Source organism: Aquarana catesbeiana, linkage group LG06 (genome assembly GCF_042186555.1).
Source record: "Aquarana catesbeiana isolate 2022-GZ linkage group LG06, ASM4218655v1, whole genome shotgun sequence".
Taxonomy (NCBI): domain Eukaryota; kingdom Metazoa; phylum Chordata; class Amphibia; order Anura; family Ranidae; genus Aquarana; species Aquarana catesbeiana.
The window spans coordinates 319,175,182-319,202,766 of record NC_133329.1 but is presented as its reverse complement, the minus strand read 5'-3'; the positions used below and the strand labels follow the sequence as shown (position 1 = coordinate 319,202,766).

The following is a 27,585-nucleotide window of genomic DNA, read 5'->3' as shown; positions in this document are numbered from 1 at the left end:
TTGCATCAGGGCTGAGGTCTCTTTGCCCTGCCATTATCTGCCTACATTACACAGAAAAGCACGGTGACCTAGAGACGGGTCTTAAATTATTGAATAAAAAAATATGAAAGGTGTTCTTTTACTAGAAATTGTATTGTCAAGGATAGAGTTACTTCAGTGATGACTCACTGAAATATATAAAAGAATGGCTTTTTTTTTCTTTTTTTAGAGGGGGGTGTCAAAAACTGTACCTCATCTTAACCACTTCCCAAAACGTAGGACATCCATGGACATCCTTAGGCGGAAGTGGTTATACAGGAAAGATCTGCAGGCATCATCCCGGTATCAAAATTTTCAACAAGCGGTCCCTGTTCAGCAGAAGTGACTCGAGTGAGCTTCTGGAAGTATGGTCAAACAATCCCATAGACACACTCCCAAACCTTGTGACCAGCCTTCCCAGAAGCGTTGAAGCTGTTATAGCTGCAAAGGGTGGGCCAATTCAATATTAATGAAAAACTCTAGTGGGGAATGTGGCGCTGTTCATACAGTGTGTGTTAGTAGGGAGTGGTAATATATAATAATAATATGAGAAAAACTGTAAATAGATGTAAAACAAAACCAATCAGGTGCAAGCCCTAAATATCACATGGTGTAAAAAGCAAAGGTGCAAATAAATTGTGAATAATCATAAAAGAAATACGTGCAATCAAAAAATAAATTATACCAACAAGTGAATGTGCGTGTCGGTAACATGAGTAAGCTAAAATGCAAAGAAAAAACAACAGAAAAAAAAAAAAGAAAAAATAAATTTTTTTCTTAAAGAATGCACAAAAAACAACAATGGTGTGGTGATTGATAAGTATACTGGTGCACCAAAATATTCATGAATCCAGTCCAAATAATGTAAGTGTCCAGAACTAAAAAAACAGTGAAAAAAGATGTCTTGACAATCCAAAAAAACAAAAAATATATTCCATACAAAATATGTATATAAGGCGATCGTGGTTTATGACTCCTCTTCTGGAACCCCCACTTGTGACCCCACTCACCGGAAGACCCAACCCCTGCAGGGGTAATGGGCAAGTGTAGATAAATCCACTACTGGAATCCGATCGGTGCCCCCTTCTCTGGATCTGCGATCCCCTTCCTGTTATGGGTTGCCTTTGATCCTTTATCTGCTAGAGATCTGCTAGGTGCTTTTTACACCATGTGATATTTAGGGCTTGCACCTGATTGGTTTTGTTTTACATCTATTTACAGTTTTTCTCACATTATTATTATATATTACCACTCCCTACTAACACACACTGTATGAACAGCGCCACATTCCCCACTAGAGTTTTTCATTTTTTCTTTTTTGGATTACACTTCGGTGGTTTTCCAATTTTTAGGGGGGCTGCAGTTCTCCTTTACTTACCATCCTAAGCACGGAATATTTTTGTCTACAATTCAATGTTAAACCCTACGGACTAAGACCGGAATGCCATTAAAGTTCATGCGTGTGTGTAAAGGCAGGAGTCCCAATACTTTTGTTAATATAGTGTACCCAAATCCTCCCTTCATGTCTGCTATGGCAGAATGGACAAAGCATCACTTCTGGGTAGTGAGAGAGCTTGCCCGGTGCTCACACCACCACACACATTTATTGCCCCTCCCCATAATGGCTACTGCCTTTAGTTTCTGAAGGAGTTTTTAACATCAGAAAACCATGATTTGTGTTTCTGGATCTCCACCAAAAAGTCGGGGTAAAATTAGATTCTAGTATCATTGAACTAAATATTCTGTCTTTTGCGAGTCAGCCTCAGGATAATTTCTCTATCTCTGTAATTCAGTAATCTCGCTACGCAAACACATAGAAATCTGTACACGCAAAACCAGGAGTAGGTCACCAGCCCATGGACGCAGTGGAACCCCCTTTCCAAAGATATTAGTCAGCCATTGCTACACAAATTCAGTAGGGTCACGGCCCTCCACTTTTTCTGGTAACCCACGATCCACATATCATTGCGCCTTAGACGATAAGTCCTTGGCCCGCATATCATTAGCTTTGGCTAGGCGGGCAGTAGTTGGAGTCTCCCTGAGAAGAGGGGGAAGCTTGTCCTCTGTCACAAATTCTGCTCTCTGCAGCTGTTCTTTCCCTTATCTTTTGCAGATCCTGCCTTATCAGAACGATCTCCTCTAGTAAACCTCCAAATCTTTCTTGCAGGGGATTAGTAGAGGGAGTGCACATGTTAACAGCCCTCAAGATTGTTGCCAAAGTCAGTTGCTCTCCCTCCTCTACAAGGAAATTGTCAGTCTTCGCTATAATGGCAGCAGCTCCTTGCCCTTCCTCCTCCTCCACCATCTCTGTATTGAGTGCCTCTGAAACATTATCAGTCTTCGAGGAGACAGCTGTCAGCATCTGAGCATAATGTTGCACGTCTTTGGGGGTTTTAGGTGTTTACTTACAGCCTCCTTGTTCTTCTCTACACCACGAGCATGCTGTGGAAGGGACTTCAGGAAACAAAATGAAAGACCGCACTCCAAAATATAAGGATAGACGCTTTATTGTGTAAAAGCCGCAGCGCCATGTTGGCGATCCTGCCGCGGACCCTCTCCTTTATTTCCACGGGTCATCGTACCAATTCAACTGCAAACCAGTCCGGGAGCTGCTGCCGGTGTCCTGGATTGTTAGGGAGACCAAAGCAGGGAGCTCACTATTCTAGTAACCGGATCAAATCTGAATACATGTTGGGAGCTCTGTGAAAAAGCAGCTGCTCACATGCCGTACTTGGCCACGCCCACAATGGCTGCCTCCTTAACCAATAGGAATGTTTGTGAGGCAGACGATCTCAATCACCACAAGCCAATATTGGTGCAGTGCTCCGTGATGCATTCAAGCTGTAGCAGAAGTTCATTAAAGCTACCCAAAATACCTGTTTATAGCAGTACTTTGTTTCTGTCAACTACTGCCTGTCTAGTTGGCTTTCCTGATGGTGGAACAGTGGACCATGCCTGTGAAATGTCTTGTGAAAGGCCACCTGTAGTCTCCATCAGAAGCACAATTGTGGCGCAGAGATTTAGAATACTATATAAATCCCAAAAGGGAAATTATTGATATTAATCCCAAAGGGACAGAGCACTATCACCATTTAATTTAGGTGCCTGAACAATGACCTGCTTGGCAGGACCACCAGGTATTTTTCTAATGAAAGATTTATTATGTCTTTAGAAATTACATTAACATGTGAAAAGTATAAATATTTTAGTGATTGAGTTTGAATATACTTTAATCTTCTAAACAGTACACTTCCATTGCAGTTTACAGCTAGACCTGTCTGTAAGACATCGAAAACAAATCAAACTTCATGCAACAATGGACCTCGATCAAGAGGGGTGGTCTATACAGTTTGTGCAAAGGACTTCCATTGAAGTCACGTTTCCTATGTAATAGGCTCATCTTTTTCAGTATATACAGAGCCTGAGGTCAAACTCTAGACATCTCTCAGCTCTTAGGTTTACTGCACCAAGCTTTTTACAATATTCATATGATAATAAAAGTCATATCTATATTTGCTGGACATGCAATATTTCTCCCAATACCAACAACACTGGATCAGACCATGGGACAGAAGCATGTAAAAACTGCAAACAAATGTAGCTATAACCCGTGAAATATGAACAATTAACCTGACAAAAATTAAACCATCACTGTAAACTATTAGGAGGACCAAATGAAAAACCCCTGTAAAAATGCATCAGTTTTGTAGATTTTTCCCATAACTAAACCTAGTGCACATTCAGTGCCAGCAATGGTCTATGTGAATAATTAACACTGCAAGTTAACACGCTCTCATCTCAAAAACTGGTATGAAACAAACACAATCCAACTTCCTCTCAGCTGCTTCAATCTTATCTCACTTACCAGATATGTCTGAATACTCCTCCGCATTGAAGGTTAGCTCATTTTCTGTGGGAAGATTTACAAAGGCTTTCATTGCTGGAAAATAAGCTATGTGGCCATTGCTAACTTGCCTCAGTAGTGTTTCCAAATACCTAGAAGAAAACAGAATGAGATAAGTTTAACATGGTTAATTCTCTCACATTAAAGTAGATCTACAGAGGAAATTACTCATCAAAATGCTCCAGTACCCGAAGCCGATACCGGAAGTGATGTCAGTTTGGGAGCGGAATGCCTCCGCCTTGTACTCCTCTGGCCGACTGTCTCCTCTGGTGGGCGCCATCCCCACCTAGTTCTCCCAGTAGCATCGCTAGGGGGGTGCATACCACACCCAGTCGTCTTTGACTTGAGGTAAAAGCCTGCAACAGTGGCAGAACTCCCAGCTCGTCCAAGTCCCGCCTGTCAAAAATGATTGGTTTCTGGGCCCGTCCTAGCTACCAATCAGGTGCATGGAGGCCCTGGCATTTAGAGGAGAAAGATGCAACTTCCTCCTCCTGAGCTGCTCTGCATTCATCTACTTTCCACTGACAACAGGAGGGCAACAGAAGGGCCTGGAGTCTAAGGAGACTTTCTATCTGGACTGGGACATGGCTACTGAGCTGGATGGCCAGGAGTCCTGGGGACCTGAGTGCAATCCGGACCAGGACACTGCTAATGTAAGTAAGCAGAGCTTCAGCAATGGCTGCACACAGAGGAGGAGGGGAGGGGGCAGGAATCACAGAGGTGTATTCTAGAGGGAGGGAGGACAGGATTCCCCAGAGCTGTGTACACCGACTGCAAGTTCACCACACCACTTGTACCATGCTTGCAGTCGCTGACCGCCTCCTGTACCATGCCTGCAGCCGCTGACCGCCTCCTGTACTATGCCTGCAGTCGCTGACCGCCTCCTGTACCATGCCTGCAGTCGCTGACCGCCTCCTGTACCATGCCTGCAGTCGCTGACCGCCTCCTGTACCATGCCTGCAGTCGCTGACCGCCTCCTGTACCATGCCTGCAGTCGCTGACCGCCTCCTGTACCATGCCTGCAGTCGCTGACCGCCTCCTGTACCGTGCTTGCAGTCGCTGACCGCATCCTGTACCGTGCCTGCAGTCGCTGACCGCCTCCTGTACCATGCCTGCAGTCGCTGCTGTCATTTCTGCCTGTTTCCTCCTCCTTCCCTCCACCAGCTTTCGCCTCTGCCCCTATATCTCCCCATGACCCTCTCATACTCATCCACCCAGCAATCACAGCCTTTTCCATCACAACTCTCCCACCCCGCCCTCACTTATCCCTCTACTCCCCACCCAACTCCCTAACACCCCCCCCCCCCCCCCAAAAAAAACACTCCTCTACCTACTCTTCCTAGGCCATCTGAGTCGGTAATGGTATCAGCAAGTTTTTGAAAAAAAAAGTATCAGTACTCATAGTTTAAAAAAAAAAAAAAAAATGGTATTGGTGCATCCCTAATTTTAAGCATCAAGATAAAAAGCCTTCTGTGTGCAGCAGCCACCCAAGCACCCCCTAATACTTACCTGAGCCCCATCTAGATCCAACGAAGTTGTAGGATTGTCTCGCCTGCCCGGGACTCCCATCCTCAGCTCCTGCTGCTGACTAAAACAGTCAAGCAGCCAATAAGGAGAGAAAGGGGGTGGGGCCAGGCCACAGCTTAGTGTCTGAATGGACACAGGGAGCTGCGGCTTGGCTCGGGTGCCCCCATAGCAAGCTGCTTGCTGTGGGGGCACTCAACAGGAGGGAGGGGCCAGGAGCACCAAATAGGGACCTGAGAAGAGGAGGATCTGGGCTACTCTGTGCAAATCCACTGCACAGAGCAGGTAAGTATAACGTGTTTTTTTTTAAACTAGACTTTACAATCACTTTAAAAGCAGACCTGGCTATTCCTTTAGTGGTCCCAACAGTACCTAAGCTAAGAAAAAAAGATTGCGTACCCTATTTATTGCCACCACTCACAACTCTGAAGCAAACCCTAAGCGGTTGTGAAATCTGTAAAAAAAAAATCACTTTACCCTTCTTGTAGATCCTTTAATCCCTCCAATCCACATTGACTAGAACTATTTATGCTACTGCCTGACCTCAGCCATGTGACAGTGCTTTGTGCGAATTGTCACCATGCCTTAACACTGTCATGTGAGAAGGCAGTGGCTTCATCCACCTGAGTAAACTCAGACACCGGAGTGGACTCCTGCAGTGGATGGGTGCAGGGAAGCATTGATCCGTAAGCATAACTAGGTGGACGGGTATCAGGAGGAACCATAACTTTTCCCTAAATGGGCAGGTGACCATGTCTCTTTAAAAAGAAGACGACACTTCTGCAATGTACTTCACCCCACCGTGTTTTCTGAAATATTAATTGAACTTTATCATGAAAACGTTGTATAAACTTTACATATTTTTAAATGGATGTTAACATTACTATCTGCTGCATGTACAATATTTAAAAAATATAAGTGCAGATATGTCTTTTTATATTTTATGCTTCAGTAGGGATGCCTTAGATGGTTCCTCAGATTTCACTTTGTATATTGCATTTTACAGTTTTAGATTTTCCACATTTCTTGTATTCATCTTAGGCAATATATGTATGTAATGCTAATTAGACATCTATGCCATTACTTTATCAAATGATTGATTGAATTTGAAATACAAATGTTCTCATACTGCTAAAATACATAAAAAAAAATAGAATAAAAGAAAGAGCTGAAACGAGACTTTGAATTGTCAATTAAACAATGCAGTAACAGAATATGTAGAAGAAAAAAAAACACTGCATACAGACCTTATCCCCCTTACTTCTGCCTTGTGCACAGAATATCCCCATTTTGAGGTTTTTGAGAAAGGTTGAAAAGCTGACATTTGTTGAAAAGACCTCAGCGGAGGAATACACAATTAAAGTTAAACATCAAGAAAGGCATCTCCAGACTTCAAAAATCTGTCAGTGTGAGCACTTACCAATTAGTGTACAAACTGGTGATTGTTGGCTCTCCATGGCTGTCTAGATGTTGCGTTTGTTGAAGCAGAACATTGTTGAAAACCCTTGTGATGTCAATCTGCACATAATTTTCTATTGACTGGAGCACAGTCATGTAGGCTCTTACGCTAGTTAATAGCTCTGAGGGTTTTGCAATCTCTTGTGTGGCCTGATTGTACATGGTCATGCCAACAATAGACCTGCGTGGTGGACAATACATGAAAACATTAGCTAAATCTCTATCGCAGGATTGCCAAAATCCAAACACAACAAGAGGGAAGACATAGCTTATTGTTCAGAGGGTTGCATTAAAAACTTCTCTTAAGTTTTACTTCATTTAACCATATAGAGCAAATTAACCCTGTATATTACGTGTATTAAATAAAATAAGAAAAATGTGATCTACAGCTGCTACCAGCCACCTCTAGTGTTGGCTGATGGCATCTGCCATAGGGAAGAGATGCAAACAAAAATCTTCTAGGCTGGTACCCTAGGCTGGTACCCACAGGTACCCCTTGCAATTTACTTTATTGTGCAGGATGTGAATAAAGTACAGGTGCTGAACGTGATCCTGTGGCTAGGCTATGGACATTGATGCATTTACATATTTGAAAAGATACTGTCAGATTGACCATGCAGGGAAGAAAAATGAGTGCTCCCCAAAGGCCCAGAACACTTCCTCCCCCTAGCTCCCCCCTCCCACACTTACATTACTTGTGCTTCTTCTTTTCGCATCTGGCACTAAAATCACCAATGTCAGCGACCAGGGAGAACAGCGACATCACATCAGTCATCTGACAGTGCTCGGGGTCTGGTAGTCTATTGCTAGGCATGAGCAAAGTCAGGGTAGGTCACATACACCTTCATACCAGGTAGCATTGCCAGGTGTGATAGAGGAAGGAGCACTGGCAAGGTGAGTAAAAAGGGATGGGGGGGGGGGGGGGGGGGGGAAAGAGTACCCACTGTTAATTCACCTAGGTGACAAGTATCTCTTTACAAGACGTAAATTAATTTTAATGCAATCCCTCACTGACCTCTGTAGCTGCAGGCACCATGAAGAATTTCATCCTAAAAATCACAGCAGAAGCACTGAAGTTGTCCAGTTTGTGTTCTCTGCAGCTCAGCTAACCATGTTCTACACTGCCCTTTGTTAAAATTAACAATTCGAGACATTAGAAGTCTGCACAGTCAATGCTGGGATGGGATGGCGAGCTGAGCTGCTAAAAGATTGACTTGATTGCATCTGCGGTTAAATATGAGGAGAATTGCTCCACAGTACCTGGTGCTAATGAGAGCTTGTTTAAAAGCTCATTTACTTTGTAAAGTGACTCTGTCATATAAAAAGTATGGGGTTGCCACAGCTTGATTGCTTGAACATGTGAGCTGCCTGGCTGTCTGCCTTTAACACCTCAGTCACAGACACAGAACAAGAATTCTGTACAGACGTGTTTGAAATGTCTCAGAGCTCCTTATCCCTACATTCGGGCTAGGTTAGGGATTCAGAAAGCAATGAAGCCAAGGTATTAGCATGATAGCCAGAGAACCAACATCTTCAAATAAAAGGTCAGCAATAGCAGCATTCTGCCCATTCCTTCCTTACGAAAGTCACTTAAGGGGATGTGAAAAAAACTTGAATGACCATAGCCTGGCAACAGCTTCACTTAGGTGTGTGCTTAGAAAAGCAAGGAGAGCACTCTGCAGAGGGAAGTAGTCTATGATATTTTTGACATGGATTTAGTCAAACGTTACACCGCTATGTCCATCTGATGCTGCAAACAGCATAGTTAAAGCAGCTTTTTCATCAATAGGTTTTTTTATTTATTAAAGTATCAGGAAATAACAAGGTGTCGTGTTAAAGCTGCTAATTTAACAGCAACAGAAATAAGAAGGCAATGTCCTGCTTATTCTACTAAATGTCCAACCTGTAGTCATTCTAACAGAACATCATTTCTCAGTGGCAATTTACACAACTGTCCCTTTGTTTTATAAAGCCAAAAATCTATCACTGCAAGACACGTGTCTGTTGCAAGATGCAGAAAATTAGGACTATAACTTTTTCCAAAGACACATTCCAATGAAAGCCTTGCACATCTTTATTTCAACACTTCAACATGACTGATTGCTCAAGAATTCCACACTATTTTACCTCAAACATTCTTTTATTTACTGAGCAAGTCCAAATTTCTGTGATTTTACTTTTTGGGAAGCTAATAAAACACTGCATCGTATAGCAAGCACTCACTTACTTGGTAAAGCGAATTTCCAAGTGCGAGGTCAGGTACTCTCTTGGAGTGAACGTATGTTCCCACACCACCATATTGGGCGCATAATTAATGGAGAAACAAAGCTCTGAAAGTGCTGTATGTAGCTTATCCAAACTAAAGGAAAAAAGGAAGAAAAAAAATTGTTAAATGTACAGAGGTCCAACCATTAGGACCCCTTTCACACTGGGGCGCGGGCCACGTTATCGGTAAAGCGCTGCTAGTTTTAGCGGTGCTTTACTGGCGCTGTGTGGGGCGCTTTTAACCCCAAAGAAGGGGTTAACAGTACTCGAAAAGCACCGCTGCCGAAGCGCTTTGGCAGCGCTGCCCACTGATGTCAATGGCAGGGGCGGTGTAGGAACGCTGTATACACCGCACACGCACTGCCCCAAAGATGCTGCTTGCAGGACTTTTTTTCTGACCTGCAAGCGCACCACCCCTGTGTGAAAGCACTCTGGCTTTCACACTGGGGTGGCTTAAAAGGCGTTTTTAGGCGCTAAAAAAAAGCACCTTCAGTGTGAAAGGGGTCTTACTCTGCCGACAAATTTCCAGACAACCCATAAAGTGATCCTAAACCTTCGATTATTATTTTTTTTTTAAATAAAAATAACAAAACATGTCTATACTTACCTGCTCTGTGCAATGGTTTTTGCACACAGCAGCCCCGGTCCTTGTCTTCTGGTGGCCGCACTGACACTCCAGGCCCCTCTTCCAAGTGCCTCAATGGAAAGTGGCTTTCCATGGGGGCTCCCGAGGCCTGCTGCTGCATCCATTGACAGACAGCGCACCCGCCCACCAGCCCCCCCCCCCCCCCCCCCTCCTCTGACAGTCGGGACTGAAGCATGGATCTCCCCCCTGCTAGTTTTCTCCTTCAACTCCAGGGCAACTGTAAATGTTGCTTTTCCTAGCACTTCCTGATCCATGACAAATAGTGAATCAGACAGAAATAAATAAACCCCCCCCCCCCAAAAAAAAACAAAAACAAAAAGGGCACAGGGTCTAGCTCTTCCCAACTCTTAAGTAAAACTAACAAAAACCCGGGCTAGAGATCACTAGGTGGGAATATCTAACACCAAAAATATTTGCAGAACAATTCCACTATTGGAGTTCTTAAGAGCTACCAAAAGTTTAGCTGAAATGTTACTTTTGGGGGTAGAAACAGGTTTTTTTTATTCATTTCGCAGAGCTATTGTATTTATATCTTAAAGAGTTTGCTATTATTTAAAAAAAGATATACTTTTACAAACATGTTCTACTTGCCTGCTTTGTGCCTCGAACCTCCACTTCTGGGGTCCCCTCCAGCGATCCCGCTCCTCTTTTTCTCGGTCTGCCATCATAGGAAACCTCTTCCTATGGTGGCACACCTGCAGGCTTGATCCTGAGCCAAGCTCTGTGCGTCTATTGACACACAGTGGGGCTCAGCCCTGACCTCCACTCACAGAATTTGATTGACAGCAGCAGGAGCAAATGGCTCCCGCTGCTGCCTCTGTGAGCAGAGAGTGAGGAGAGAGCCGCTGCAGATGGGCACAGCACTGAATCCAGAAAGGACTCAGGTAAGTATAAAAGGGGGCTATACAATCACTGGGGCATTTTTACCTTAATGCAGCAATTGCATTAAGGTAAAAAAACGTGCAGACTTTAGAACCACTTTTAGGCCGTTATACATGTACTGAAAGTTGGCTGAAATCCCCACATCTCAGGATCTGTCAGATTTTTTTTTTTTTTTTTTTTTTTTTCATTCAACCAATCCGCAGGTTGAAATTTAAAAAAAAAAAAAAAAAAAAAAAGGGACATATATTTAAGAAAAAAAAAAACAAAAAAAACAAAGGGAAAACATCAACCCTAATAAAAAGGAATTTCAAGTCTTACTAGATTTCCTGGGTATGGCACATTTCCTGTAGGAAAATTGGTAGAGATTGGCCTTAAAAAAAAAAAAAGAAAGCATAACAGAAGTCTTACTTTGTTACCACAAGTCTGTTCTTTCTCATGCTTTCAACTCCAGGCTTCTCTCTTTCGGGTTCTCCTTTCTTTCCAGTCTGTTTTTTTGACTTTTTATTTACTGCTTGACTGATTGTTTTAGCACAATGTTTTGGCAGGAGCTATAGAAGAATAATAAAAGTGTTAATAAGGAAGAAGCCATCCTAAAAACAAAGGCAAAAAAAAAAAAAAAAGAAAGAGACCTTACAGCTCAGAAAAGTGTTCTACCCTCTTCAGCACCACTTCTAAAATGTTAACAAATCACTAAAATACATTGGAACACAAAAAGTTAGGTAAGCTCTCTAAAGTAAACCTGGAGTACAAAAATCTGGTCTACAAAATGGTAGAGCTGCACGATTCTGGCTAAAATGAGAATCACAATTTTTTTGCCTAGAAGATAGATCACGATTCTCGCGGCGTTAACATCTTTCACATTAAAAGCAAAAAAAAAATGGGCTAACTTTACTGCTTAGTTTTTTTTTTTTTATTCATTGAAGTGTATTTTTTCCCATAAAAGTGCGTTTGAAAGACCGCTGGGCTAGACGTGTATATATTTTTGTGGAGAATAAGGATACCGCTTAGCGTGACTTTAGGGGCATGTATATAGTTGGGAAAAAAAAACAAAGTATACTGAAGCTCCAGAAAAAATTATTATGGCAGATGTAATTTAGATACTTACCTGATCACTTAGAGTACACTGTTCTGTGCAGATGTCTGTGATGAGATTGCGGGCTTGCTTTGCCATTTCATCCAAGAACATGTTACATAAAGATAGGCTGCGATCTCCAATGTGATGTCTCTAAAGAGATGTAGCAATTGAAAATCAATTTCCCAGTTAATAAAAGAGATATACGGACTTAGCAAAAAATTAAGAGAGAGAGAGCGAGAGAGATATCTCTCTTTTTTTTTTTTTTTTAAATTTTTTCTCGACCACATCAGTGCCTGACCTTGAAAATGCGCTTCTGGAAGAATTGTCAAACGTGTGTGTGTGTGTGTGTGTGTGTGTACACAGCATATACACATAGTCAGGTCCATAAATATTGGGACATCGACAGAATTCTAATCTTTTTGGCTCTATACACCACCACAATGGATTTGAAACGAACAAGATGTGCTTTAACTGCAGATTTTCAGCTTTAATTTGAGGGTATTTACATCCAAATCAGGTGAATGGTGTAGGAATTACAATAGTTTGTATATGTGCCTCCCACTTTTCAAGGAACCAAAAGTAATGGGACAGATTAACAATCATCCATCAAAATTTCACTTTTTAACACTTGGTTGCAAATCCTTTGCAGTCAATTACAGCCTGAAGTCTGGAACGCATAGACATCACCAGGCGCTGGGTTTCAGCCCTGGTGATGCTCTGTCAGGCCTCTACAGCAACTGTCTTCAGTTCCCGCATGTTCTTGGGGCATTTTCCCTTCTGTTTTGTCTTCAGCAAGTGAAATGCAATGCTTAAATCGGATTCAGGTCAGGTGATTGACTTGGCCATTGTATAAAATTCCACTTCTTTCCCTTAAAAAAGTCTTTGGTTGCTTTTGCAGTGTGTTTCGGGTCATTGTCCATCTGCACTGTGAAGCGCCGTCCAATGAGTTCTGAAGCATTTTGCTGAATATGAGCAGATAATATTGGCCGAAACACTTCAGAATTCATTCTGCTGCTTTTGTCAGCAGTCACATCAATAAATGCAAGAGAACCAGTTCCATTGACAGCCATACATGCCCACGCCATGACACTACCACCACCATGCTTCGCTGATGAGGTGGTATGCTTTGGAGTTCCTTTCCTTCTCCATACGCTTCTCTTCCCATCACTCTGGTACAAGTTGATCTTGGTCTCATCTGTCCATAGGATGTTGTTCCAGAACTGTGAAGACTTTTTTAGATGTTGTTTGGCAAACTCTAATCTGGTCTTCCTGTTTTTCTCACCAATGGTTTACATCTTGTGGTGAACCCTCTTTCACTCTGGTGAAGTCTTCTCTTGATTGTTGACTTTACACACACCTCCTGGAGAGTGTTATTCATCTGGCCAACTGTTGTGAAGGGTGTTTTCTTCACCAGGGAAAGAATTCTTCGGTCATCCACCACAGTTGTTTTCCGTGGTCCTCTGGGTCTTTTGGTGTTGCTGAGCTCACCGGTGCATTCTTTCTTTTTAAGGATGTTCCAAACAGTTGATCTGGCCACACCTAATGTTTTTGCTATCTCTCTGATGGGTTTGTTTTGTTTCAGCCTAATGATGGCTTGCTTCACTGATAGTGACAGCTCTTTGGATCTCATATTGAGATTTGACAGCAACAGATTCCAAATGCAAATAGCACACTTGAAATGAACCCTGGACCTTTTATCTGCTCCTTGTAAATGGGATAATGAGGGCATAACAAACACCTGGCCATGGAACAGCTGAGCAGCCAATTGTCCCATTACTTTTGGTCCCTTAACCTCTTGACATCCGGAGGACGTCATACGACGGCCTCGACTTTCTGGGGTTATATCTGAATGATGCCTGAGGCTACAGACATCATTCAGATACCAGCATTTTCAGCTGGCGATTCCGTACACCATAAGAACGATCATAGCGGCTGTTCTGCCGCTTGATCGTTCTTATGGGCAGCGAAAGGGGACGCCCCCCCCTCCCGCCACCCTCCGGTGCTTCTACCGACTCACCTCAGCGATCGGTGAGTCGGAGAGCCGATCCGCCGGATGTAGATCATAGAGAGTCTCTATGATCGTTCGGAGGCCGGGCGCGATGTTATGACGTCACGCCTGACCTCTGCATTAAAAAAAAAAACGGCGCCGCCTTCGGCTGGGAAGCGGTGATCGTTTTTTGTTTTTTTTTTATTATAGGCTTCCCAGCCTAGAGGTGAGATGTAGGGTCTTATTGACCCCATATCTCACTGTAAAGAAGACCGATCATGTCATATTCCTATTACAAGGGATGTTTACATTCCTTGTAATAGGAATAAAAGTGATCAAAAAAAAAAGTAAAATTAACAATTAAAAAAAAAAAAAAAATTTTTTTTAAAGCACCCTGTCCCCGTGAGCTCGCACGCAGAAGCGAACGCATACGTAAGTCCCACCCACATATGAAAACGGTGTTCAAACCACACATGTGAGGTATCGCCGCGAACGTTAGAGCGAGAGCAATAATTTTGGCCCTAGACCTCCTCTGTAACTCAAAACATGTAACCAGTAAAAAATTTTAAAGCGTCGCCTATGGGGATTTTTAAGTACCAAAGTTTGGCGCCATTCCACGAGTGTGTACAATTTTGAAGCGTGACATGTTAGGTATCTATTTACTCAGCGTAACTTCATCTTTCACACAATGCAAAATTTGGCTAACTTTGCTGTTTTGTTTTTTTTAAAGCATGAAACTGTTTTTTTTTAAAAAAAAACGTGTTTGAAAAATTGCTGCGCAAATACTGTGCAAGATAAAAAGTTGCAATGACCGCCATTGTATTTTCTAGGGTCTCTGCTAAAAAAAAAAAAAAAAAAAACATATATAATGTTTGGGGGTTCTATGTAATTTTATAGCAAAGAAATGATGATTTTTGACATGTAGGAGCGAAGTGTCAGAATTGGCCTGGATGCGAAGTGGTTAAAAAGTGGGAGGCACATATACAAACTGTTGTAATTCCTACACCATTCACCTGATTTGGATGTAATTACCCTTAAATTAAAGCTGAAAGTCTGTAGTTAAAGCACATCTTGTTCGTTTCATTTCAAACCCATTGTGGTGGTGTATAGAGCCAAAAAGATTAGAATTCTGTTGATGTCCCAATATTTATGGACCTGACTGTACATACAGGTGTCCGTTTATGAAGCAGTGAAATCTATTCACTGCTTCCTTCTCCGGCATTCACAGTGAAGAATCTTCTCCTCTGTGTGCCAGTTTATGAAGCTTTGTAGATCGCTTCACCTTTGGAGGAGTGAAGAGATCTACAAATGCTTCAAACAGTGGAGAACGTCCCCTGATACTGGAATCTCGTGAGACTTTACGAGATTACAGCACCAGATGTCAGTTTATCAAGCAGTGATAAATTATCACTGCTCAACGGCGTGGATTAATGTTAATAAAATAATGTGTCCCCCTACATTATACACATATGTATACACACACACACATTATATATACATGTATATACACACGCATTATATATATATACATATACACATTATATGTATATATGTATATATATGTATACACATAAATATGACAGGGGGACATGCTTACAGTGTTGGGGGGTCTGAACGAGGCATAAGGAAGTTAAAAATCTTCCTCCTTCCCCCTCAGATCCCCCGAGATTTCCTCTTCACTCCCCGATTCACCATCTCTGAGCTGGTGAACCTGGGAGTGTGAATTCTGACTCAGATCGCCAGTGAAGCGGTGAGATCACCGCTTCATAAACTGGCCCTTCCTGTGTCATTCATGAGAATTCTCCGTGTGTAGAGATAATCGGCGGGAGAACAAGTTCAAACATGTTCTCCCCCGATTATCACTGTTTCATAAACTGTTTATGGACTGTGATCAGCGGTGATCCTCGGGATCACCGCTGATCACTGCTTCATAAACGGACACCACAGTGTGTATATGTATGAGGGGGAGAAGAGATCTCAAATGAGAACATGATTAGATTCCACCTGTCGTTTTCTAGCTTAGGTTAGGGGATCAAAGGCAACATCTTGTTGCTTTAAAACATCATGTGCAATTCCAAATTATAGTGTGGACTTCCTACTTAATAAGACATTACAATAGACAATAGTTCATTTAGAAAAAAATTCTATGTAAAACATGACGCCACTACTCTACAGACAGAACAGATTAAAAATTGTACTGTGTCACTTATATCAACACATGGGAAAATGCAGCAATAAAAGGAGTATCCTATGAAGCAGAAACCTGTTAATGCAATTATTTGGAAAACCTATTGTGCTTCAATATACTGTAAATCTTTGATGCCTTGAAATGGGACAGGTTAATCTTTTTAAGTTGTCCTCCAAGAAAAACAACATTGGCAGCTGTGCAGCACCCAGCCGCAAAATATGCTGAGCAAAAATTTGTGTTTAAAATAACAAACCTACATAAGACATTTTGTCTGCTAAAAAAAAAAAAAAACTTATACTAGATTTGCACACAGGAATTTTCATAAATTAATAATCTAAAGGATGTACCTATGCAGCATTTATGATACACAAGATCATCAATAAAATAAAAGATGATCTACTTCTACCTCAGTGCCCAACCTGCAGCCCTTCAGTACTTTTTGTGTGGCCCTCTGAGTCTTTGCAGAGACCAGTCTGTGTTTCCCAATTGCCCAGGTATAGCAGTAATTTCTAGAAGTCTCATGTAACTGAATGTCTCCAGTCTATGAATGTCTCCTGAAGCATGTTCCCAGTCTCCAACAACTCCTATAGCATATGTTCCCCATCACTGACAGTCTCTTACAGCATGTCTGCAATCTCTGACCATCTCTGTCAGATCTCTGACCATCTTCTGAATAAAGTCTTTGACTATATCCTGTTGTGCATCTGCTGTCTCTGACACGGAATTTTATGTGCAACCCTTTAGAGATGTCGAGGGCCACACTTGAGGCCCCCCGCCCCCCATCAAGAAAATTGTCCACCACTGACTTATGCCCATCAACTGGGAGAAGCCAACACCTGTGGACAGGGCATTCCTGAAACAACTGCTGGAAGGAGCCTAGACTGAAAGTCTCCTCCAATCTACTGAATGATTACTTTAGCCAAGAGAGTCAAGCTAGGTCCCTTCCCAGCACTGAAAGTGCAACCATAAAGAGAAAGTGCCCCAAAGATACAGTGGGGACGGAAAGTATTCAGACCCCCTTATATTTTTCACTCTTTGTTATATTGCAGGCATTTAAAATCATTTAAGTTCATTTTTTTTTTTCTTCATTAATGTACACACAGCACCCCATATTGACAGAAAAACACAGACTTGTTGACATTTTTGCAGATTTATTAAAAAAGAAAAACTGAAATATCACATGGCCCTAAGTATTCAGACCCTTTGCTCAGTATTTAGTAGAAACACCCTTTTGATCTAATATAGCCATGAGTCTTTTTGGGAAAGATGCAAGTTTTTCACACCTGGATTTGGGGATCCTCTGCCATTCCTCCTTGCAGATCCTCTCCAGTTCTGTCAGGTTGGATGGTAAACGTTGGTGGACAGCCATTTTTAGGTCTCTCCAGAGATGCTCAATTGGGTTTAAGTCAGGTCTCTGGCTGGGCCATTCAAGAACAGTTACGGAGTTGTTGTGAAGTCACTCCTTCGTTATTTTAGCTGTGTGCTTAGGGTCATTGTCTTGTTGGAAGGTAAACCTTCGGCCCAGTCTGAGGTCCTGAGCACTCTGGAGAAGGTTTTCGTCCAGGATATCCCTGTACTTGGCCGCATTCATCTTTCCCTCAATTGCAACCAGTCATCCTTTCCCTGCAGCTGAACACCCCCACAGCATGATGCTGCCACCACCATGCTTCACTGTTGGGACTGTATTGGACAGGTCATGAGCAGTGCCTGGTTTTCTCCACACATACCGCTTAGAATTAAGGCCAAAAAGTTCTATCTTGGTCTCATCAGACCAGAGAATCTTATTTCTCACCATCTTGGAGTCCTTCAGGTGTTTTTTTTTCGCAAACTCCATGCGGGCTTTCATGTGTCTTGCACTGAGAAGAGGCTTCCGTCGGGTCACTCTGCCATAAAGCCCCAACTGGTGGAGAGCTGCAGTGATGGTTAACTTTGTACAACTTTCTCCCGACTGCATCTCTGGAGCTCAGCCACAGTGATCTTTGGGTTCTTCTTTACCTCTCTCACCAAGGCTCTTCTCCCCCGATAGCTCAGTTTGGCTGGACGGCCAGCTCTAGGAAAGGTTCTGGTGGTCCCAAACGTCTTCCATTTAAGGATTATGGAGGCCACTATGCTCTTAGGAACCTTAAGTGCAGCAGAATTTTTTTTGTATCCTTGGCCAGATCTGTGCCTTGTCACAATTCTGTCTCTGAGCTCTTCAGGCAGTTCCTTTGACCTCACGATTCTCATTTGCTTTGACATGCACTGTGAGCTGTAAGGTCTTATATAGACAGGTGTGTGGCTTTCCTAATCAAGTCCAATCAGTATAATCAAACACAGCTGGACTCAAATGAAGGTGTAAAACCATCTCAAGGATGATCAGAAGAAATGGACAGCACCTGAGTTAAATATATGAGTGTCACAGCAAATGGTCTGAATACTTAGGACCATGTGATGTTTCAGTTTTTCTTTTTTAATAAATCTGCAAAAATGTCAACAATTCTGTGTTTTTCTGTCAATATAGGGTGCTGTGTGTACATTAATGAGGAAAAAAATGAACTTAAATGATTTTAGCAAATGGCTGCAATATAACAAAGAGTGAAAAATTTAAGGGGGTCTGAATACTTTCCGTCCCCACTGTATAAAACAAAAGTTATTTATAGTGAAGCATTATGGCTGTACTGTGGCAATAGCCACCCTGCTCTCCAAGTAGGAATAGCTGCACACTTGACTCTAAATGCCAACTTTAATCAATTTAAAACTGGAGTTTGTATTAAAAATTCATATTACTTAAAAAAAAAATAAAAAAATGAAAATGTAGCTGCGCGTTTGCTGTGTTTTTGAAGCGTTGAAAAATCAAGAAGGCTTGATACATGGCCATGGAAGTGTTGCTTTTCTCGTGTGAAGTGCATAAAGTGGTAAACTTGAGAAACGCAAAATCCGTTGACAGGCAGGGCTTTCATAACCTAAGGCTCCTTTCACACTGAGGAGCTTTGCAGGCGCTAAAGTGCTAAAAATAGCGCCTGCAAAGCGCCCTGAAAGAGCCGCTCAATGCAAGCCAGAGGGCTTTCACACTGGAGCGGTGTGCTTGCAGGGCGGTCTTAAGAGTCCTACAAGCCACATCTTTGGAGCGCTGTAGGAGTGGTGTATTTACCACTCCTAAAGCTCCCCTACCCACTGAAAACAATGGGGGAGCGCTCCAAACCCACCTGCAAAGTGCCGCTACAGCGGAGCTTTGCGGGCGGTTTTAACCCTTTTTTGGGCGCTAACGGGGGGGGGGGGGGGTGGGTGTTTTAAAACCGCCCCGCTAGCGCCGCTAAAACGAAGGTACTGGCTGTACCGCCATCGCCCGCACGCCTCAGTGTGAAAGTAGCCTTACACACAAATGCGAGTGTCAGAGAACACATTTAACTCTAAACTGGTAACCTGTATAGGCTTTTAAAACGCTGCTTATGGGTTTTTCAGGTACCATAGTTGCTCATTTCATGGATGTGTGAAATTTTAAATCTCGACATGTTTGGCATCTATTTACTCGGTGCAACACAATCATTTATATTTTACCAAAAATATTGTGTATTATATAGTTTGTGTACACTAAATGCATTCAAGTGTTTTTCCTAAAAACTTGCATTTGATAAAGGGCAGTGCAAATAACATGCACTAAAAAATTGCGATAAAAAATTGCAAGAACCATTATTTTATTCTCCAGTGCCCCTGATTTCAGAAAATATAAACTGTTTAGGGGTAATTTTCTAGCCAGAAAAAAAAAATGAAGATTTTTACAACTATGCAAAACGTTTACAAAATTGGGCAGCAAGTGGTTAAGAAGTGACAGCTGGACAATCACTGCTGTAGAGAAAAAGCAAGAATCAAAGACTTTGAGCTTCTGCAAAGACTCAGAACCACGGAAAGAAGCAGAATCTGAAAACAAATTACCTCTTCAGGACAAAGCTCGTGAGTGCAGCTCATAAAATGAGTACAAATGAGAGGAAATGAAATGGAGTATCTTGACTGGGATGGCAGTTCCAAACACTGCTGAAACATCTTCTCAAATGCCCGACTGTAAAAGCTAAAAGCAAACACAGTTCACCCTTTAAGATAAACATACATTAGCTAATGCTAAATTTCACAAGCACAATACATTTTTTCACAAAATTCTGACACGAAAGCACAAAGGTGAAAGAAAAACGCATATCCTTAATACAATGGAGACTATGGAGGTATGCATGTACTTAAACCATACATCCAAAAGCAATGTGTAAATTTGAACCTTCTACGATAAGATAATATAGTATGCAGAGCAAAAAATATCAGAAAATATAGCATTCTCCTAGTATTTGTGGGTAATATCCCCAATGGCAACACCTGGAAAAACCTGGCAGGGGCTCTTACCCTTTCCCATGCTATGTTAAAACAAAGGTGTTCCTATTAATGTGTATCCCAGCAGGGGCCATTTGCCTTGTGTCCTGTCCCATTGACATGAAGTCATGTCAGACATGAAGAGAACAAATAAAAGTAAAACAGGCTAAACAGGCTAAACAAAAAAAAACACAAAACAAAAAATAAAAAAAAAACATAAAAATTTTAAAAGCATTTAAAAAGGGCAACTCCATTATTGTGGAATAAATAAATGGCAAAATTAAAAGTAAAAACAAAAAAAACAACAAATAAAAAACGCAACATAGCCTAAACAATTGCTATACAAGCCATTTTGTAATTTAAAGTTTTTAAAAATAACTTTTTCATTTCAATCTGGAGTCGAGGTAATTTTCTTAAAAAATGCAGCCTCTGCAATCAGAACACAGAATGCATCCGCTGATTACAATGAACAATTCCCTCCCATTCAGGTTTAGTATCCAAAAAGGTAAAGTAAAAAAACAGCTTTTTGATTTGCAGAATTCTATTGATGCTTCAACACAGTCTTGAATAAACAGACTCCGCAACAGTTTGTTAAACACGCTTGGCTATTGCCTTTAATATGACAAACTCAAGTCTTATGATCTCTTTATTTTATGCCATTTTATTATTACTATACTTTTTGGTCTTGGATAAAAATTTTTGTTTTAGCAAAAAAAAAAACCCTGTGATGTACATTGACAACCCAGAGACAATTTTTTTTTCCCCTAAACAAAAGTGGAGTTACTATTTAAATAATTTTACAAAACCATTTGCACCTTTCTATCCATAATCTAAGACTACATTGCCCCCCCAAAATTTCACAATTTAGCGATGAACATCGTAGCTTACATATCGCAATCTGATGGAATGTTAATCAAAAATCCCTTTATTCAAGACTGTGTTGAAGCATCAATAGAATTCTACAAATCATTTTTGAACACTGCTTATATATAAGTCGAAAAAAAAATGATATTATATATACATACAAATACACACACACACACACACACACACACACACACACACACGCAATATGCAAACCAAACTATAAATTATTCTGAATTATTCTAAGCCACAGCCATTGACAAGTCATTACACCAACGCTTGTGTAGAAAAGGCCAAGGCTCAAAATGGCAGCAGTAAAAATACCACAGGCCATCTCCATCATCTTTATGCCACATTTTACAATAACAGTTAGTTAAAGTGGTTGTAAACAATCACCTTGTAGAAACAACTCATTCAGTTAAAAATTTAAATGAAAGGCAAAACATTTTGTATAGATATAAAAAAAATTATAAATACCTTTTGTCCCCTTTTTTATAAGTGTTCACATTCCCTCTGTTCTCAGCTGCATAAGAGCTAGGGGAGGAGAAGCAACAGTACACTTATCTTCCCAGTGAATGGCTGTGCAGGGGGTGTGTGTGAGGAAAAGTCTAATAATTGGAGAAGGGCAAGAGTTCCCAGTATAGCTAGAGAACTGACCATGATGTACTCTCCTGCTTAGTGTGGTCAGTTTTTAATAGGAAAAAAAGAGGGCCTGGTAGGAACACCAGGGATTTCACATAAAGGAAGCAGTACAAAGAGAACAGGATACTTTTTCATACAAGTACATTGTACAGCAGGTTCATATCAGGAATATGAAATGCTGTGGTAACAAAACACTAACTTTAAAATACCTCCTGCTGAAAATACTGGGTGCCTAGGTATCATGCTGATCTAGAGATATCAGTGCTTTGAGCGTCACTAAGCTGGATGCAGATCAGGTGTTCTGACTACAATCATACTTGGTTTCATAATTGTTCTGAATTGATCTTTTTTAGTGCAAATGTGGCCATGCGATGGACATTTATCATTTGTACATATTCTTAAACAAGCTGTAAATGAGCTTTTAAACAAATCCTCACTGACTTCTATAACCCCAGAACCTGCAGAGCAATTTCTCCTCAAATCCCACAGTAGATGCACTAAAGTAGGTCAAGTTGTTCTTGACAGCTCAGCCTTACTCAGAGGGTACCTATACTGTATTTACATTGGAAGGCAGAAAGGGAGCAGAGTCACTTACAGGAACAGGGTAGCAGAGTGAGCTGATCTTGCATAGAGCAAGAGGAAGAATTGCTCCACATTGCCTGCAGCTACAGAGGTACGTTTTTATTTATTTTTGTATCATTTACAGCATTATATATAAATAAATGTTCAAAGACTTGTGAATGATTTATTTTAAACAAAACAACTAAGGAATTTGAGGTGGTTAGCAATAGCAGCACATGTAGTTCTCTTCAATACAAAAGGAATCAATAATTCCAATATAATAATAAAACATCTTGGCTAGAATGTTTCTACTCTATCAATAAAAGAGTAAAACAGAAAAACACTTGAGACAATAGAATCTTACCAAAATATTGAAAGATCAGAAGTTTCCACCAACATTTCCACCAAGGAATCCACCATTTTTGTGTGGAATATTATAGTGTTCATCATCTTTCCAAGTTCTCTGTGGTCTGCAAGGCTTAATGAAGCTTTGGAAACACTGGTGTAGGCCTAGAAAAGTAAAGTTATTCAATGAATTTACAATGGACATTTTAAGGACTGAAATTTTACTTTCTTTGTGTTAACATGGTGTATTAATAAACATGGGTCCCATTTAATGACGGCATCTCATAATTGACCAAAATGAAAGTGCTATTTCACACTAGACTGGAAGTAAGAACCTGGCTGAAATGCAGTTCCTATTTAGGTCTAGAGGTCGACCGATATAATCGGCCTATTTTTGGCCTTTTATAATTAAATCAGCATCGGCCGATGGTGCTGCAATTAGGCCGATTAATTTATGCACTAGCCAGTTCACACAGGGGCGATCCAACTCAGCGCGACTTGCAAATGACTTCTGTAATAGAAGTCAATGCAAGTCGTCTGAAGTTTCCCCGTCGGAGCGACTTGAGTCTTTCCAATCTAGGCAGCCTGTCAAGTCTGAGAACATCGCTGATAAATAGAAACATTGCATCTCTTTGCTTCTTTTATCAAAAGAATGAACTCCGGTGTGTAGAAGATCTCAGTTTAACCATTTAAAGACCAAATCTTTTCTGACATGTGTTGCTTACAAGTAAAAATCCAGTATTTTCTACTGGAAAATCACTTAGAACTCCCAAACATACACACATATATATATATATATATATATATATATATATATATATGACACCCTAGAGAATAAAATGGCGGTTGTTGCAATATTTTATGTCACACGGTATTTGCGCAGCAGATACCGTGTGACAAATGCAATTTTTTAAAAAAAAATACACTTTAATGAATTTTAAAAAAAAGACAGTAAAGTTGGTCCATTATTTTTTCTTGGCGAAAAGTTTTGATTACTTGTTTTTGTGTATTTAATATTTAAGATACATAGTTTTTATTTAATCTAAATTAACCACCTGACATCCGGCCGTAGCCGAATGACGGCTACAGTGCGGATGTCAATTTCATATGACGGCCTCCCCTTTCCTCGCTCCCCGCGCGCATCGGGGAAATTCTGTGTTGGCCGTGTCCTTTGGACACAGCCAATCACAGATCGCTGTAAATGGCCAATCACAGCGCGATCGCCATGGCCAATGAGCGATGATCTCAAATGTAAACATTTGAGATCATCGCTCATTGCCGGCTCTCTCTCCTCACACAGACAACGTGTGAGGAGAGAGAGAGAAACTGTCAGCGATCTGTGAGTGTTAAAAAACATTTTTACAGTGCCCCATCACTACAGTGCCCACCTGTGCCAATCGGTGCCCACCTGTCTGCCCAGCGGTGATCAGTGTCCATCTGCACAATCAGTGCCCACCTGTGCCACCCATCAGTGCAGGCTTAGCAACCATGTCCAAAAGAAGCTTTTCCACCGAGGAGGCGTACCAAATACTGTCCCAGGCCGACGAGAGCAACGGGGAGCTCTCTTTTTCGGATTCCCTTTTCCACTTCGATTCTGAGTCGGACATAAATTATGAGCTAGTCCTCAGTAGTGGAACACTGAGTGACTCAGAGGAGGAAGATATTCGTCCCGCCAAACGAAGGTGTTCTGGTGAGGAGGCAGTGCCATCCACCAGCACCGCAGTGCCATGCACCAGCACCGCAGTGCCTCGGCAAGAAAGGCCAAGGACCCATGCCAGCCTTCCCTATGCCCTGCAGAACCCCTTGTGGCTTCCTCCTAATTCAGGAGAAGCCAACATTCCACCTTTCACTGCCCATCCAGGAGTCCAGGTGGACATGGGAGAATTTTTCCCCAATAAATTTTTTTTATTTAATTTTTACAGAGGACATGCTATCAAACATTGTGGCCCAGTGCAACCTTTATGCACAGCAATTTATTTTGAATAATCCAACGTTCTACTATGCCCGTCCCTATGAGTGGAGAGACCCAACGGTGGAGGGGAGTTGAAGGTTTTTTTTAGGGCTCACATTTAATATGGGAGTCACAAGAAAAAAACACTTTGATGTCCTATTGGTCAACCCACCCGATCCACCACATGCCAGTATTCTCCAAGGTAATGCCCAGAAACAGATACCTCATGATAATGAGGTTTCTTCATTTCAATGACAATACCCAGTGCCCTCCCCGAAATGACCCAAACTATGACAGGCTTTTCAAAATTCGGCCACTTTTAAATTATTTTTCTGCAGTATTCCTCCAGCTGTTTACCTCGGACCAAAACATATGTATGGATGAGTCCCTTGTTAAGTTTAGTGGCAGGCTTAAAATAAAACAATATATTCCCAGTAAAAGGGCCCGCTATGGGGTGAAGGTATACAAATTATGTGACCGAGTCACAGGTTACATATATGCCTTCAAAGTGTACGAAGGGAAGGACACCCAGCTGCAACCCCCTAATTGCCCAGACTACTTGGGATCAAGCAGGAAAATTGTTTGGGACCTCATATACCCCCTACTGGAGAAAGGCTACCACCTGTATGTAGACAACTTCTACACATCTCTGCCCCTCTTCCACAACCTTCACCGGAAGAAGACGCCTGCATGTGGTACCGTAAAAAAGAACCGGAAGGGCTTTCCTCAAAGTCTGGTCAATAAGAAATTGAGAAAAGGAGAAACGGCAAGTCTACGAAACAACGAGATTTTGGCAGTGAAGTGGAGGGACAAAAGAGATGTCTACATGTTGTCTTCAATCCACAATGATACCTTCATGAAAATCCCCAGAAGAAATGGCCCCATACAGAAACCTAAATGCATCTATGATTATAATTTGTTTATGGGGGGAGTCGACTTGAATGACCAGATGCTGGAACCGTACCTTGCCACAAGACGGACATACCATTGGTATAAAAAAGTCGCAATTTATTTTTTTCAATTGGCCATATACAATTCATATGTAATTTATCGTAACTCCACCCAAAACCCCAAACGCTTCCTTGGCTACCAGGAGGAAGTTTTCACTGCCCTTATATTCCGGAACGGCCCACCAGAAAATATCTGATCAGATGTTCTAAGTCGACTCTCCGAATGCCACTTTCCCGATAAAATCCCTCCCAAACCAACAGGCCAACGACGGCAAAAAAAACGGCAAAAAAAAAATGTAAGGTGTGTACCAGAGCAGGATTCAGAAGAGACATCTTTTTATTGTGCACAATGTCCTTCTGAACCAGCCCTCTGTGTAGGTGAATGTTTTCGCCGTTACCATACTTCAGTAAATTATTAGTGAAGTATGGTAAACGTAAGCTCCCGGTCCTGCAATTTACCCTCACACCCCTTATGCCACTGCCTGCTCTGTAACTGACCCTGGCTTGTTGTTATTTGACCATGCTTCTGCCTAACGATTCGTACATACATCTGCCTGATCTGAAACTGACCTTGGACTGTTTGACCATGATATTTGCCTGCCTCTTGGACTGATCTTGTACCCTGATACTGGACTAGTTGGATTCAACACAGGGGTCTCACATATGTGAGGGGCTCCAGAATTGTTTTTCTGGATGAAGAAAATACATTTTTTTGTTTTCTCAATCCTAGATTAGGGTCTGTAGACTCGGAGGCTTCAAAGAGATTTGGGTGGGAGAAGCCTCTACCCCTGTCCCCATTCTGTCCTGAACGAGGCCCTACTTCTGCCTGTAGGACTTACTGTCGTCATGCCTCTGCCTGTCGCACTGACCACACCACATGGACCTGCCTACTACCAGGACCAATATTTTAGGCACTGCGGACAATATCTCTGCCTGCACTGACCCTGGACTTTCGATGGACAGTAACCCTGCCTGCTGCATGGACAATTGTGTTCGCCGCTGCTGACCAAGTCCCTGCCTGCTGCCTGGACCAGTGCTATCCTCCTGTGTACAACTGTGCTACTACAAACACAGGTAATCTTTTGTTTACGCTTTGCTCAGCATAATGTATTTTGGGGTGTAATTCTTGGTATGTGCATGCTATGTGTCCCTGGAACACCTAACGATGTTCCTTGCATGCTGGATCTCTGTATGTGGCCAAGCTGTGTAGAAGTCTCACACATGTGGTATCGCCATACTCAGGAGGAGTAGCAGAATGTATTTTGGGGTGTCATTTTTGCTATCCAAATGCTATATATTTTTTTCCCACATTTTCCAAAAACTTCTGGAAAAAAATGAACCGTTCAAAAGACTGATCATGCCTCATAGATTATACATTGGGGTGTTAGCTTTCCAAAATGGGGTCATTTTGTGGGTGTTTCCATTGTCCTGGTGCTCCTGGGCCTTCAAAAGTGTAATAGGTGGTTGAGAAATGTGATGTGTAATTTATGCTCCTAGAACACCTGATGGTGCTCCATGCATGTTGGGCCTCTGTATGTGGCCAGGCAGTGAAAAAGTCCCACACATGTGGTATCGTAATACTCAGCAGGAGTAGCAGAATGTATTTTGGGGTGTCATTTTTGCTATCTAAATGCTATGTGTTGGAAATATCTTATAAACGGACAACTTTGTGTAAAAAAAAAAATGCGTTTTCATTTTTTTCCACATTTTCCAAAAACTTCTGGAAAAAAATAAACCATTCAAAAGACTAATTATGCCTCATAGATTACAACCCCTGGCAAAATTATGGAATCACCAGTCCCCGAGGATGTTCCTTCAGTTGTTTATTGTTGTAGGAAAAAAGCAGATCACAGACATGGCCAAAAACTAAAGGCATTTCAAATGGCAACTTTCTGGCTTTAAGAAACACTAAAAGAAATCAAGAAAAATAATTGTGGTGGCCAGTAACAGATTTATAGAACAAGCACAGGGAATAAATTATGGAATCGCT

At 41.7% G+C, this 27,585-nt stretch overlaps 1 protein-coding gene across 4 annotated transcripts in view; it reads right to left on the bottom strand.

Moving 5' to 3' along the window:
- Positions 1-27,585, bottom strand: part of NCKAP1 (NCK associated protein 1) — a 221,324-nt gene that overhangs the window by 38,072 nt on the left and 155,667 nt on the right. For 2 of the 4 annotated variants that reach the window (XM_073633731.1, XM_073633732.1), the window contains 8 exons: positions 22,714-22,859; positions 21,624-21,680; positions 19,860-19,992; positions 11,803-11,922; positions 11,106-11,245; positions 9,132-9,263; positions 6,867-7,085; positions 3,884-4,014 (listed from right to left, as the gene is read on the bottom strand). In XM_073633731.1, coding sequence (XP_073489832.1) covers positions 3,884-4,014; positions 6,867-7,085; positions 9,132-9,263; positions 11,106-11,245; positions 11,803-11,922; positions 19,860-19,992; positions 21,624-21,680; positions 22,714-22,859 — 1,078 coding nt within the window. The remainder of the gene's footprint in view (positions 1-3,883; positions 4,015-6,866; positions 7,086-9,131; positions 9,264-11,105; positions 11,246-11,802; positions 11,923-19,859; positions 19,993-21,623; positions 21,681-22,713; positions 22,860-27,585) is intronic. The other 2 variants (XM_073633733.1, XM_073633734.1) reach the window with 1 other exon arrangement.